Genomic DNA, 13,915 nt, shown 5'->3' with positions numbered 1-13,915 from the left:
TCTCCTAAATAGAAAATAAGGGGAAAAAAAACCACAAAACCAGAAAAATTTAAAAGCTCCCACTCTTTCAAAACAAAAAAGTACAACATTTCAAAACATTAGGAAGGGACATCTTTCAGTCTCAGCTTTCAGCAATGAAATGCAGCATTGCTCCATTACTGCAACATGAGGAATACTATTTCCGACAATAAAGACGGAGAACAGCAGCTCACCCCTTCAACAATTTCTTGCTTGCCTTACCAGTCGGGTTGACTTTGGACATGATGTGCATTCTGCCAACTCCTCAACCGCCTCCTGGGCCAGACGGGTCTCACACCAGGAACTAGATTCCACCAATGATGTCTCTCTCCACTCCTTACAGGCAGGCAGTGTTTTTGGGGCATAAAGCCTGGCTGGGATCACGCCGTTAGTTACCATTCCTGTTGACAGGCAAACTAGAATAGGCTCTGGCTCACTTTCTTCGAGCTGCGGAAGGAGGAATGAGCAGGGAAAAGAGTTCATTCAATTGCTTCTGTTTGGCAGCTCTGCAGGACTCTCCGCGTAGACAGAAAGAGATGTGGCAAGTAAGGAGCTGCCATTTTTAGAATTACATAAGCCACTTTGAAACCTAGCCCCACGGCAGAGCAACTGGCAGGGCACCGTGGCAGGAGCTGCACAAAGTGCCTCTATGGCAATCAGATACCAGCTCTTAAAATTAGACTTATGTTAAAAATGCTGCTGTTACCCCTGCCATCACTAACGAAGTTGACCAGTACAGCCATGTGAGTACTCTGGGCCACTATGCTTCCAAAGGGCCACTAACTGCATTTGCTCTGGGACCTGTGCAGTGCTCCAAAACATCGCTCCCTGGTAGTGTTGCATTCTGAAAAAAAAAAAACAAAAAAAAAAAAAACAAAAAAAAAAAAACCCAACTTAAATAAATTAAAATTATCTACCTACATATACACAGTAATGTGTGCATAACTCAGTGATGGGGTTGAAAAAACAGCCTGGAGGGAACCAACCCCTCTGCTCCAGCCAAGGTGGCCGCACCATGCACTCCCCTGCCCCACGTGCAGCTGTGGCAGCCTCCGCTGGGTGACACAGCAGCAGGGTCACCCCCCGACCCTGAAGGCGCTGCAGGACAAGGAGTGCCCGTGGGGGCTGAGGCATTGGTACCGCTCCCGTTATACGCGGTACCACGGTGTCAAAGGGGTAACGGGAAGCAGCCAGATGGGTAACGACCCCCTCTTCACCCCAGCCCCAAACTTTGCGATCCCGATTTCCCCATTCGTTGCTCACTAATTTGTCCAAAAAGCATCTGTCTGACCACCACAAACCCAACTCTGACAAACACCCTGGGGCCATCCCTGGGTTGCCCTTGGAGGCCGTAATTGCTGCCCTTACACCGAGCCAGACCTAAACCCAGCCCGGTGGGGCCGGGGGCCTCCCCCCAGCCCCGGGCCCCTCTGCCGCACCTTGCACTGCTCACAGAGCCACACCAGAGGCTTCCCCGCCCCGGTTCACACAGGCAGCCCTGTCCCAATTCCCCAGACTACTGGCTCGTCTGATCGTCCATCACCTTCTGCTATTAAAAAAAAAACTTAAAAATTACATATAAGCAGCAGCATAGAAATCAAAGCCACCATTTCAGAGAGATCGAAGCATAATGCTAATAACTTTCGGCAGCTTCCACTGTGGAGTTTAAGCAGCTGCCAAGTTAAATAACCAGGAGGATCCTAAGTTATCTTCCAGTGGACCATAAATGCTCAGCGCCGACTACCCGGGCGGGGGCGGCCCGGCGGGCGCGGGAAGCCGGGCCGGGGCTGGGGCCCTGCGCTCGCCCCTGGCCGGGACCCCGTGGGACGCACCCCCGGGAGCCCTCCGCCGGGTGGGTCTGGTTGTCGGGGGGCGAACGAGAAACCCCCGCCGGCTTTCGATGTCAGCGGCTGGGGCAGCATTTAGGGCAGGGGCCGTCGGGCGCGCTGGGGACTAGTCGGGCTGGTGAGAACAGGCGTTGGGTGGGCACCGGGCTGGCCCACCCGGGCCGCCCCCCAGGCATTTTTTCTGGAGGGGTAGGCAGCGGCGCAAAAATAACCTTAAGAGCGATCGCGTCTGCGTTGCGAGAGGCTTTTCGGCGTGGGCCTTTCAGGGAAAAAAGTGCGCAAACCATTTCCCCCCTCCAAACGCCGCGGGGTGAAGGATTCAAGCCCCCCGGGAGAGCAGCCTGCACGGGAGGGGTAGCGCGGTGCCGAGCCGGGGCCCGCAGCCCGCCCGACGTGCGGCCGCTCCTGCCCCCCGGAGCCGGGCTGGGCCGCCCCGACCCCGCAGAGCCGCCGGCCCCGCTCAGAGCGGGCGAAGGCCGGGCGGTGGGCAGGGCGGCGGGCCCGGGGCAGCTGTCTCGAAGTCAGTCATTTGTGATACGCTTGCCGGAACAGCAGAAGTCGAATCGATAGAGACAGCCTCCAGCTGTGCCTAAACCTGCGATTTCAATTAAAATACTGAGCTCCCATGCCCGGGTCTTAGCTGGGATCGCGCAGCGCCGAGGCATAAGGCGTGCGGTAACCCCGGCTCCCGGGCCGTGCCGCTGCCTCCCGGGAGCCGGTACCCGGGCTCGGACTCTGCTGGGCTCCTCCGGGCCGCGGGAAGGAGGCGGCCCCGGCCCCGCCGCACGGGGTGCCCGCCGCCACCCTCGCCCCCGGGAGCCCCGAGGCTGCCCCGAGCGGGGCGGAGGGTGCGGAGCGGCGAGCCGGAGCCGTCCCCTCGGCCAAGGAGGGCGAGACCCGGCCGAGGAAACACCCCGGCGAGGACGAGGGCTGCGCGGGGAAGCTGGCAGCGAGCTACCGGCCCCGGCTCCGCAGCCCTCTTTTATCCCGCCCGAAATCATCTCGTTTACAGAAAATATTTGTTTGCACTATTAGTTGGTACTGGAGTTAATTACTCAACGTGTGAGCGGGGAGTAATATGGATAAAAGCAGCCCCAGTGTTTATTGTGTGGGTGAGCTGTTGAGCGGTGCTTGAATAAACTGCAATTAGGGTTAGATAGAGATTAATTAACATGTGAGTGGCAAGGTGTAAAATAGTTCCCAACCCTCCACTCAGTATAATCTGCAGGCGAGGAAAAGAAGTTTGTGGAGGCTAATTAAATACTTTGCTAAAGCCGGCGAGCCCCGGGAGCGCGGAGCCCAGCCGCCGCCTGCCCGCTGCCCGGCTCCCCGGGGCTCGGCCGGGCTCCCCCGCAGCCCGGTGCCGGTGCACCCGGCTCCCCGCGGCTTCGTCCCACCCTGTCCCCCCAAAACCGGGACGGTTTCCCCCCTCCCTCGCACGCTGACCCATCAGCCCTAGGCGGGGAGGATGGAGCGGGCAGGGCTAGGGGCCGCCAACACCTGATGCTCCACCAGGTGGAGATGCCCCCCCACACACACACCCATGCGGGGTGTCCCCCCGGGGCAGGGCGATCTCCTTCACCCGGCGGGAGCCCGGCGCGGCCGCCGCTTTCAAAGTTTTTTTCTGGAGCGTGTTGTGGTTCGCAGGTGAAAAAGCCTGTCTGCAAACAGTCGCCAGCGAGCTGCCCCGGCGGGGAGAGGAGGCGCGGCTTTGTCAGCGCTGCACAAAACCCCCGAATTCCTCCAAACTTTCTTAGGCGTGCTAGGGAGGCGGAAAAAAAAAATATATTATATATATATATATATATGGGCCTTTTCATTACTTGCTTTACCTCTGGCCAGGCTCAATCTAAACCCTTTGCTACTCCCCCCCCCCCCCTCCGGATAATCCTCCCCTTTATATTAGAAACACACAAAACCAGGTTCCACGCAGCGCTATAGTGGCTACAAGTGAAAGAGAATTGAGCGCCCTGAATCGCTGGGGGAAAATTGGTTCGGCTGAATAGCGAGGGCTGGGGCGGCTAATCAGGGCCAGGGGAGGTGCTGCCGCCGCAGCCGGGCCCCCCAAAACAGGTGGGCACGGGGCTCTCAATTACCGCGTCTTCGCATCTGAGGTTTCTGCAAATCCTCCCCTCCCGCATCAAATCATTTCAATTAGAGAGAGGAAGGGAAGAAACTCCTGCACCCAGGCGCTACAATGTAGCGTCGCCTTTTTTTTTTTTTTTTTTTTTGGGGGGGGGGGGCACAAGCAGGGCTAGAAGGGGATAGAAGGGGAAGGGAGAGCCACCCGGCTGCCCCCCCCGGGGTAGCGGCCACCTTTCGGGGATGACAATTTGCAAAACTCCCGTTTGCAGCGCACGGATCCTTTTTTTCTATTTTTATTAAAAAAAAAAAAAAAGCGAAAACCCAGTCCTGGACTCGACTCCCTCCGCGTTTATTTAAGGCTAATCACCAGCTACCCTGAGAGGGGAGAGGGGTGGAATTAAACTTAGTTTAATTAACATTAATACACTGTCCTAATTAATGGGTTGGCTATTAATTTATACATGCTGGGGAGGCTCGCAGATAAGTGACAATTTATTAATTATCTTCCAGCTCGGTTGCAACGGAGCTGATTGCAGATGGGTTGCCAAAATAACTCGAGCATGGTTGCGTGGTAGTTGCTTTAGGAAAAAAAATAAAAATTCATTCTCCCCCTTCTTAAAAAAAAAAAAAAGAAAGAAGAAGGAAAAAAAAAATCCTCACGCTCACTCGGAGTGGCTCTTCTAACCCCAGCAAGAACTGGAGCACTCTTTTCCACCCAACTTGTGAATCGCACTTGCCTTCTAATTTGCCACATGCAAAACGATTCCTCTGCTTTGCAAGTTGCTTTTTAAGAAGGGAGAGAGAGAGGAAAAAACCCAGCTCGCACACGAGCGATTTGTGCGTCTTAAACTGGAAGGAAATTGTGCGTGGAGAGGGGGGGCTCCTCTTCCTCTCTCTGCCCCAACCCACCGCGCTCCAGCCCAGCGCCTCGGCTCGGGGAAGATCCATGGTGGCATCCCCATGTCATTCTGCTCGAAGTGACTTCATATGATGTCAGCTTTAAATGTACGAGACCGTGATCTGACGCTCAGGAAGATGTTTGCTATCAAAATGTGACTGTGGCCACACTGCGCTGCTTGGATGAGTCTCGCCGGCGCTGGGCAAAGGTAAGTGGTCCCAAGGCGAGCCCCGCCACCCCTCGCCGTGCCCCCCACCCCTGCCCCCGCATTTCCCGGACCGCGGCCATCGGTGGGGCTGGGTGGCATTGGACTGGGGGAGGTTTTTCTTTTCTTTTTTTTTTCTTCTCTTTTCCCCCCCCTAAATACTAACAAGGTCTAGCTTGCTTGTTACTTTAGCGTGTTCCGCTTAATGAGCAGTAATCTGGTACCCTACGTGCCATTGTTCTTGGATATGTTCATTTGAATGTAAATAAGGAGGGGGTGCCGGGGGGGGGGGTGTTGGTGGGGGGGTGGAGGGAGAACAAGGTGCTTATTAAATTGATTTGTGTCCTGGCTTTTCTGGAATGCAGAGCCGAGAGTGGGAGCGAGTGGCTGCTCACACCAAGTTCCCGCACGGCGGAGCGCCATGGCGAGCCCCGGGTCGCTGGAGACGGTCATGCCTTCCTCCTGCCCCCGGCACGACGGCAGGGCCGCCGCCGCTAACCCCTCCAAGACCCTGGCCTTCTCCATCGAGCGGATCATGGCCAAGACGTCGGAGCCCAAGCCAGCCTTCGAGCAGAGGCACGGCGCGCCGGAGCCGGAGCCGGGCAAGAAGCCGCTGAGCCTGTGCTCGCCCCTACCCTGCGTGATCCCCATCCCGCCACTGGGCTACGAGGTGCCCTCCAAGACTCTCCTCAACTACTCGGAGCTGTGGAAGAGCAGCCTGCGGGGCGGCGCGGGGCTCTGCAAAGCCAACTGCGGCGTCTGCTGCAAGGCAGAGCTCGCCCTGGGCCAGCCCAGCGGCCGGCTCATCAAGCCGCAGGTCATCCACCAAGCGGGCGCCGTGCCGGCCGCCCCCCGCTCCCTCTACTACTTCAACTACCTGGACGCCGCGTACCACCCGGCCGACATCCTTCACGGACAGCTCTTCCCCGCCGGCCTGCTGGGCGCCCCGCCGCCGGGGGGGCTCTCGGCCCACCAGAAGCTTTTCCTGCTGGAGAACGCCAAGCTGGCGGGGCTGGCGGCCGAGAAGCTGCCGCCGCCGCCGCCCTTCGCCCACAAGGAGCGGCTGCCGGGCCACCTGGACCAGGTGATGAAGGAGGCGGCGGCGGCGGAGCGCGGCGGCCCCCCCAAGGGCCACGCCAAGCTGGGGGGCGGCGGCGGCGGGGCGGCGGAGGGCAAGCCCAAAAACTTTACCTGCGAGGTCTGCGGCAAGGTAAGGGGGGCGCCGGCATGGGGGACGGGGGCCACCGACGGGACCGGGGGCGGCCGTGCCGTGCTTGACCTCGCCTTCCCGGCGCTTCCCCGCAGGTGTTCAACGCGCACTACAACCTCACCCGCCACATGCCGGTGCACACGGGGGCCAGGCCGTTCGTGTGCAAGGTCTGCGGGAAGGGCTTCCGCCAGGCCAGCACCCTGTGCCGGCACAAAATCATCCACACCCAGGTAGGTGGGGGGCAGCCGGGGTGCGGGAGGCGGCGGCCCCCCCTCCCCGCTCTCCCCGCAGCCGCCCCTGACGGGCCTCTCGCCCCCCGGTGCAGGAGAAACCCCACAAGTGCAACCAGTGCGGGAAGGCGTTCAACAGGAGCTCCACGCTCAACACCCACATCCGCATCCATGCCGGCTACAAGCCTTTCGTCTGCGAGTTCTGCGGCAAGGGCTTCCACCAGAAAGGTGAGCTGGGCCGCGCCGGGGCCCCCGCGGGGCCCGGGCCCATCATTAGCGGGGATTAACGGTGGTGAGCCCTGCCCGGCTGGGGGAAGCGAGGGGTGCAGGCAGAGCCGCCGCCGTTCCCAATTACTTTCCCCCTAGGCCGGGCCGCATCGCCGGGCGCTGCTGACGGTTCTCCCTAAATGCTTTTTAAATGAGAGGTGCCGGGCCTTGGTCCTAATCCAGAGCCCTCCATTTGCCGCGGGTCAGCGGGCTGACCCTGCCTCTCATTTGTGCCGTGCCAGTTGCGCGCTGCTCCGCGGTGACGCGGACCGAGTTTGACAAGTGGGACGGGGGTGCAGGGGGAGACACTTCCTAATGCCCCCCACCCCGTCCTGCCCTGCCTTACCTGTGCGCCGTGCGGCCCGGGCTCCCTCGGGTAACCCCCTTCTCCGCCTTGTTCCTCTCTCGCAGGCAACTACAAGAACCACAAGCTGACCCACAGTGGAGAGAAGCAGTACAAGTGCACCATTTGCAACAAAGCCTTCCACCAGATCTATAACTTGACTTTCCACATGCACACCCACAACGACAAGAAGCCCTTTACGTGCGTCACTTGCGGGAAAGGATTTTGCAGAAACTTTGATTTAAAGAAGCACGTCCGAAAGTTGCACGACAGCGTCTCCAGCGCTCCTCCGCCGCGGGACCCTGGGCGCAGCGGACAGAGCTAAGGGCCCGGCGCGCCGCCCCACTCGGACCTGCTCCACCAGGCCAGCACTATTTATCCAAACCAGCCTTTGCTTCTCTGTCTCTTCCCCAGCGAGCTCAGCCGCCGGTAGCAAGCCATCCCGAGCCGCAGTTGTATATAAGAGGAATCTTATTTAACGGCGCGTTGCGCCGCCGGAGCGGGCCGGGAGGGGCCGGGCTGGCCGCCCCCCGCCGCCCCCCGCCAGGACAGCGCTCTTTATACGTGTCTGTAAATCTCCATTTTAAATGTACGCTCGAATAAGTGAGGAATATATATATATCTCTATCATGGGACAATAAACCGGCCCTTCGCAGGTGTCTCATTTCCCACCTCAGCCCCGGCCCAGGCGGGGACCGGGCTGAACGGCGCTATCCCCCATGTAAACGCGGCCGGCGGCAGCTCCGGGAGCCGGGCCCCGCCGCGGGCCCCGGAGGAAGCGAAAGGCGGGCGGGAGGGGACCGGGCGGCTCCGGAGGGCGGCTGCACCCCGGGGAAGGGGGCAACCCCGGTGCGGGACCCCGGCCGGCGGCTCCGAGTTTCCCAGCGCCGCTTTCCGGGGCTGGTTCATTCCGGCGTCTTTAAGCCGCTCCTGAATGACTATCTTTCCCTGCATGCAGATAAAGTGATCTCACGCTTGCTTTCCGAGTAATGACCCAAATTAAGAGAGAAAACACAGACCCTTCAAACCGCATTACATTAATCTAATCACTCCCAGCAGGCCTCAGAAATTCTTTTTGATCAGAATATGGATAATCAAGCACTTGGATTACACTAAATATTCCCTTCTCACCTGCCCCCCTCCTTCACCTTTAATATGCAAGTGTCTATTCCGGCCACGTCGTTAGGAACAATATTATTCTAGCGGAGAAAAGAGATTGAGCCGGCCGGGCGTGTGCGTGCTGCTCGGGCCGGGCTTGCAATGAAGAGGGGAACGAGCGAGGCACCGAAATGCCTGGGGACGGCGTGATGGGGAGTTCACCTTTCTCCGCTTAATTGAGTGGTTAAATGGTGGGAGGCGAGGACGAGCACAGCTCGCCGCCGACCGCAGGAACAGGAGGCGACCCCTCGCTCCGGCTTTCTGGATTCATTATTCGGCTGCGATGCTCCGCGCTCCCCGAGGAGGGGGCTGGGGGGGGGGGAGCTGACAGGCCCCGCGCTCCGGCTGGAGGGACGGGGGGGCGATTTCAGAGTTTTTCGGGGTTTGCATTTTTAAGTGCCAGAAGTAGCGTTTTGACGGGTTGGGTCAGGTGAGGAGCGGGAAAGGCTACCCAGTGATCCTGGCAACGGGGAAGAAGTGCCAGGATTTGTTAAAAGATTTTGGGAGACTTACAGGTAAAAAAGGAAATCTTAAAAAAAAAAAAAAAATGCAACCCCCGTCGCCGTTAAGTTACCGCTGTCGGAAACCTTGGGGGGGGCACAGGACACCCGTCCCCCAAGCGAAGGGGCTGTAGCTCAGCCCCTTGCAGGCGGGTCGCGGCTGCAAACCGCCCGCCGAGCCCGGCTCTCCCGCCGCCGCGCCAGACGGGGCGGGACAGCCCACGGGCCGGGGACAGGGGGAAGGGACCTCGCTCCCCGTGAGGACAGTGTGCGGGGGGAGGCCAGGGCAGAACGAGGTCCCGGAGGCGCGGAGCGGGGCGCGGAGGCGAGCGGCGTGTCCAGCGCGGTGGCGGGGCGGGTGCAGCCCGGGGAGCGGCTGTGGAGCCGCTCCCGCTGCCAGGTCCGGGGGAAGCGGCGCTGCCTCCGCACCTCGGGCGCCGGGAAGAGGTCTGGGCTGCCAGCCGGGTGCCGACAGCGGGAGCCAGGCGCGGCTGCGGGCCCGCAGACAGCGCGCAGGCTGCTTCCCCAGCCCTCCTGATGGGCGAGAGCAGCGCGAAACCTGCTCCCAGGAAGGGAACTGAGGCAGCACGTTATTTTCGCGATTTTTTTAAATAAAAAGCGACCGTTGTTTACAGAGCCCTCCGTGAGAGGGGGAGCGGCATCCTCGCCACGGCTAAGGGCATCCTCGGGGCACCCCGAAGGGCCGCCGCGGGGTGGGCTCGGTCACCCCTCGCCGCTCCGTCTTCCCCCCGACCTCGGGCGCGCTCGCCACCGGCCGGCCCCGGCCCCCCCCGGATCTCACCCGGATCCCGGCACACACAAGCCGCAGATCGCGGGGGAGGGGCGGCTCTGTCAGACACACACACGCCAGAGACTCCAATTATCTTCTCCCTCACAAGATGTTTCTGCTGTCCACGACTGCTCACACTTCGGCACTCTTGCCAGCAAGCCTCAATAATAACACAAAAACCGCACAAAAACCCCTCTCCCGGCGCCGCAGCCGCGCACACAACAGATTGAGCGGTGCCGGTGCCTCGGGGGGAGGGTTCGAGGTGCCTCCGCGCAGGGAACGACGTGCCAGCGCCGCGGGCTTCCCCCCTCGGCTCGGCCCGGCCCAACCCGGGACCGGGCGGCACCCAGGTGCGTCCCGCCGGGCACCGGGAAGCGAACAACCTAAAGGCAGCTGCGTTGCCCTTTTCCCTGCACTCCGCTCTCCAAACGTCTGAGCAACCAGTTTGCTGCTAGAAACATGTTAATTGCCAACGGAGCTCATTAAGGCATGCACATGCAAAACACAGCGAGGGAGATTAAATGGACAAAAGCGCAATAATGAACTGTCAAAAATCGGACCCATCTACACGACCAGGAGCACTCAAGAATGAGGCATTTAGAGGCAACAAAGGATTGTCTGGGACAGGAAGAAAGGACGACCTAGACTTTTGTTTAGTCAACACAATTGATTACAAATGAGAGATTAACAGGATAGCTTCAGAGTTTTTTTGAAGGAGGCAGAAGAGAAAAGTCCAATTAAGTGCACCGAATGTTAACTACATTGATTTCCACGGCCAGCCCTAGAGAAATTCTCATTAAACCATCCCTGGCGATCCCTTTTGGAAAGTAATTTGTCTCCCTGATGGAGCAGAGAAAGGGAGCCGTGTAAAGAGAAAGAAGCGCTAGTTCTTGGCACAATGAGCTTAGGAGACACACTGGAAAGAGCCAAAGGGGGAGTTAATGAGCATCTGACAAGCCGCTTGGACCCGGGCCTGGAGAGCAGCGATGAAAAGATGGAATTGGCCAACAACTATTCTTTATATCAAACATAAAAAGGCCAATCTGAAACAGGGCTGCTCAAAGCTGGTGGGGAAGAAAAGAAAGGCCCCCACTGGGGGGTGGAGTGGAGGGCTCAACTGCCCCATTGGGACGGGAGAAAAAAAAAAAAAAACCAACACCAACCCCCCCCCAACAACGCACTAGCATGTCCCTCCCCCGAGCGAGCGGGGCTGCCGGACAGCGGCACCACCTCCCCGGGCAGGGCAGCCCCGCTGCAGCCCCCCCGGCACGGAGGCGTTTGCACAGCCTGGCCTCACCCCACACCCCCCTCCCGGGAAAGGGGACCCCAGGCCAGCCGAGCTGGGTACAGTTTTAAGACGTTATTCCGCAGGGGGGGTGACCGGTCAGCCCAACCCCCCACCTCCCCGGGGTGGCATTCACCCGGCCCCTCCCGCTGCGGCCCCCCCGGGCACCGCGCAGCGCAAGGCAACGTGCCTCCTCTCCCCTCGTGTAGACACGGCTCGCTCGCAGGCTCTTAAATCAGATTAGAGCTCGTTAATAACAATTTTGGCTTAAGTCTGTATTGACTTAGGTTTAGGAATGGCTTAGCGCTTTCGCTTAAGTCAACACTACGGCTAAATTGACACATGCCTTTCCCAAACCGCCTGGTCCCCGCGGACGCCCAGGTGCCCGCAGGACTTGTCCTTCTCCCGCTTTAAGCCCCTTCACAGAACCGTTTGCATCGGTTTTAAGCGAGCCCGCTGGGCCTCGAGCATGCTAGCCCGCCCCCGCATGTCACCCACGAGGGTCCCCCCCACGGAGGGGCTCCGCGGGCCCCACCACCTCCCACGGTCGGGCTGAGGGCATCGCTGTCCTTCGGGCTCTCGCCCTTCTCACCGCCCAGCCCTGCGGCCCTTCCCCAGCCCCGACGGCACGGCCCGTGCCCACTCCCTAACGCCTCCCCACCTCTCTCCTCAGGCCCCTCTACCCCTTCAGATCTGGACCCCGGATACCCGCCGGAGAGCCAGAGGGGCTGCGCTGCTGCCCGAGCTCCACGGAGAGAGGACGGGGCTGGAGGCAGTTGCCCCCGCAGCCGAGGGGAAGGTGGCATGGCGGGTCCCGGCATGGGCATCGCCCTTCGGCCAGCACCAGCAGCAGGCACGGCGAAGGTCACTAGATCCCAGACATGTTTGTCCCCAGGAACAGCCACATGCAGACAGGACAGCAAGGGGACAGGTAGGCCCTGGCACTGGGCAGGCAGCGGGTGGCATGCTGCGGGGATGGGCTGGGAGGGGGGCTGCTGAAGGGCTGCTTACCCCACGTTCCTGTCCCGAGGGCTCCTGTGGGCAGGCCTCACGCCATGGCCAGCTTGGGCCCAAACCATTTCCGCTGTCTTGTATCCCCCATCTTGCTGCCACCCTCCCCACCTCCTCCCGAGCCACCAGCCCCCCAGCCCAGCGCTGCAGGCCCTGCCCTCCCACAGGCACCACGTTGTGCCGGCCTGCACCCACGCCATCACCCTGGGTCCATGAGAGAAGCACATCAAGAGCAGAAAAAGCTCACTTACTAACATCCCCTCCCTGACTCTCCAGGCAACCCTTCCCCACATTTTAACCCCACTGTTGGCCTACTTTTACCTGCCTGGGCTAAAGCCTCAGGCTTGTGTTGTTGGTATTTATCTCATTTATCTCTTGCAATTGCTTAATTGATTGAATGACAGGCAACACGTGCCCTGAATTAAAAAAAACAAAACAAAACCACAACAGCTGTATTTGGACTTCCCTGCTCTCTGGTTTACGGTGGGCCACTTTTCCTCACCAGATGCTGAGGCTGTAGGGCTCGGGGCTGGGAGCCCCAGGCATCGGGAGCTGCGACTCCTGCCTGCTCCTTGGCTGAGGGAGCACCAACAGACTTTCAGTGCGGGTGCTTTAAGTTACCAGTGCTCTTAAAATCTTAAAAAAACTGCTTTAAAGTGATTCTGGTAAGAGTGTGTTTAGTCACAGAAACGTCTTGCTGTCACCAGTGGGGATGGGGACAAAATGATGTCAGACACGGAGCCCAGAAAAAGGGTCTACTCCCAGAGCTCGGAGTCTGTAAGCCTGAAACAACGCCGAACTTGCTTTTTCCTACAAATATTTACACCTTTGCGTTTGCAGAAGACGCAAGCTGACGAGTAACTTGAAAAGCGATCTGGCCCGGGGGCAGGAGTACTTCCAGCCGCTGGGGCAGGGACCGGGCACCGTGGCTTTGCCTCTCCCGGCAGAGCCCTGCGGGGCAGCCCCGGGCCGGCGCAGCCCGCAGGCGGTACGGAGCCCGAGCCCCGGTCCCGGCCCGCCGCAAACCCCTCGCCCAAACGCAGCGGGGCACCGGCAGGACCGAGGCCACAGGAGGCAAATACTAGCCCAGCGCCGCCGCCTCGGTGCACTGGGCACGGCTGTCCTTTGGAGAGCTCAGGCGTTTAAATGGCGCAGGGAGCACCCCACACCTCCCGCGACCGCGTTCCCAAAGTCCCGTGAACTGTCTGATACTCCTTTTACTGTCTTCCTCACTGCTGCCAGTTGCCAAGATATTTCACATAAATAGAAGCTTTCTGATTTATAACCAGCCTCTTCCTTCTGATTCATTATGTTAATGAATTGAGATATTACCAACATTGGATTACCGCATCACTGAATGAATCCAGCAAAAGAAAGCTGATTCTAGAGGAAAAAGCCAAGTGTACCCGGGAACTTAATAAAAAGAAACGTCCGAGAAACAGTGCAAAGTGGCTGCAGTTGTTTAAGCTCACGCTAAACACCGGTCCCAGACGACGGGGGGATGCGACAGTTTCGTTCACACAGCCAAACCTTTCCCCCGTGGATTTACGGATTCGTTTTCTACCGTTACGGTTATTATTACGAACGTTTCCAAGGAATCAAACCCGCTGCCCAGAGCTTCGCTGGGAATCCCGACGCCGTTAAGCGAGAGAGGAGGTACCCGAGGTGCTTCCCGTCCACCCCCCAGCGCCCCTGGCCGCCCACGCAGCCCCCCGCGGCCGGAGCGTTCTCATCGCTTACGGCCAAACGACAGAGAAATATTTTCCTTTCTCCCCCCCATCTCGCCCCGTTCCTTTCTCCCAGCCGCGGTGCTGCGGCTCTCCCCAGCTCGGAGCAGCCGTGCCCCTCGGCAGAGCCCCGGGGCGGCGGGGAGCGCGGCCAGCCGCCGGGGAAACGCGCAGGTTAGATCGCGCTTAACAAAGCTGCAGGCATGTGGTTCACTTCAGCAAATTATCCCCCGGAAGCTTTTATTGAGCAACAGTTAGAGCACCGTGAATGAAGCTATTGGGAACACACACAAACGAAATGGGTAAAGAAATGCAAGTCTGGAAACCAAAATTACATTTCC

The 13,915-nt window shown here is 59.4% G+C and overlaps 2 protein-coding genes across 6 annotated transcripts in view; one reads left to right on the top strand and one right to left on the bottom strand.

Annotated features, from left to right (window-relative positions):
- The window catches only part of CEP15 (centrosomal protein 15), a 34,375-nt gene that overhangs the window by 5,512 nt on the left and 14,948 nt on the right, over nt 1-13,915 (bottom strand). For all 5 annotated transcript variants that reach the window (XM_055707683.1, XM_055707680.1, XM_055707685.1 and 2 more), the window contains one exon: nt 241-465. In XM_055707683.1, the coding sequence (XP_055563658.1) occupies nt 241-465 (225 nt within the window). The remainder of the gene's footprint in view (nt 1-240; nt 466-13,915) is intronic.
- On the top strand, nt 4,632-7,745 carry FEZF2 (FEZ family zinc finger 2). The gene is made up of 5 exons (XM_055707679.1): nt 4,632-5,056; nt 5,419-6,263; nt 6,359-6,493; nt 6,589-6,721; nt 7,172-7,745. The coding sequence occupies exons 2-5, from the start codon at nt 5,475-5,477 to the stop codon at nt 7,426-7,428; spliced, it is 1,314 nt and encodes a 437-aa protein (XP_055563654.1). The 5' UTR covers nt 4,632-5,056; nt 5,419-5,474; the 3' UTR covers nt 7,429-7,745.

This window comes from Falco cherrug, chromosome 4 (assembly GCF_023634085.1).
Source record: "Falco cherrug isolate bFalChe1 chromosome 4, bFalChe1.pri, whole genome shotgun sequence".
In the NCBI taxonomy this organism is placed as follows: Eukaryota; Metazoa; Chordata; class Aves; order Falconiformes; family Falconidae; genus Falco; species Falco cherrug.
Note: the sequence above shows the minus strand (reverse complement) of the source record. Positions and strands in the feature narration are given on the sequence as shown.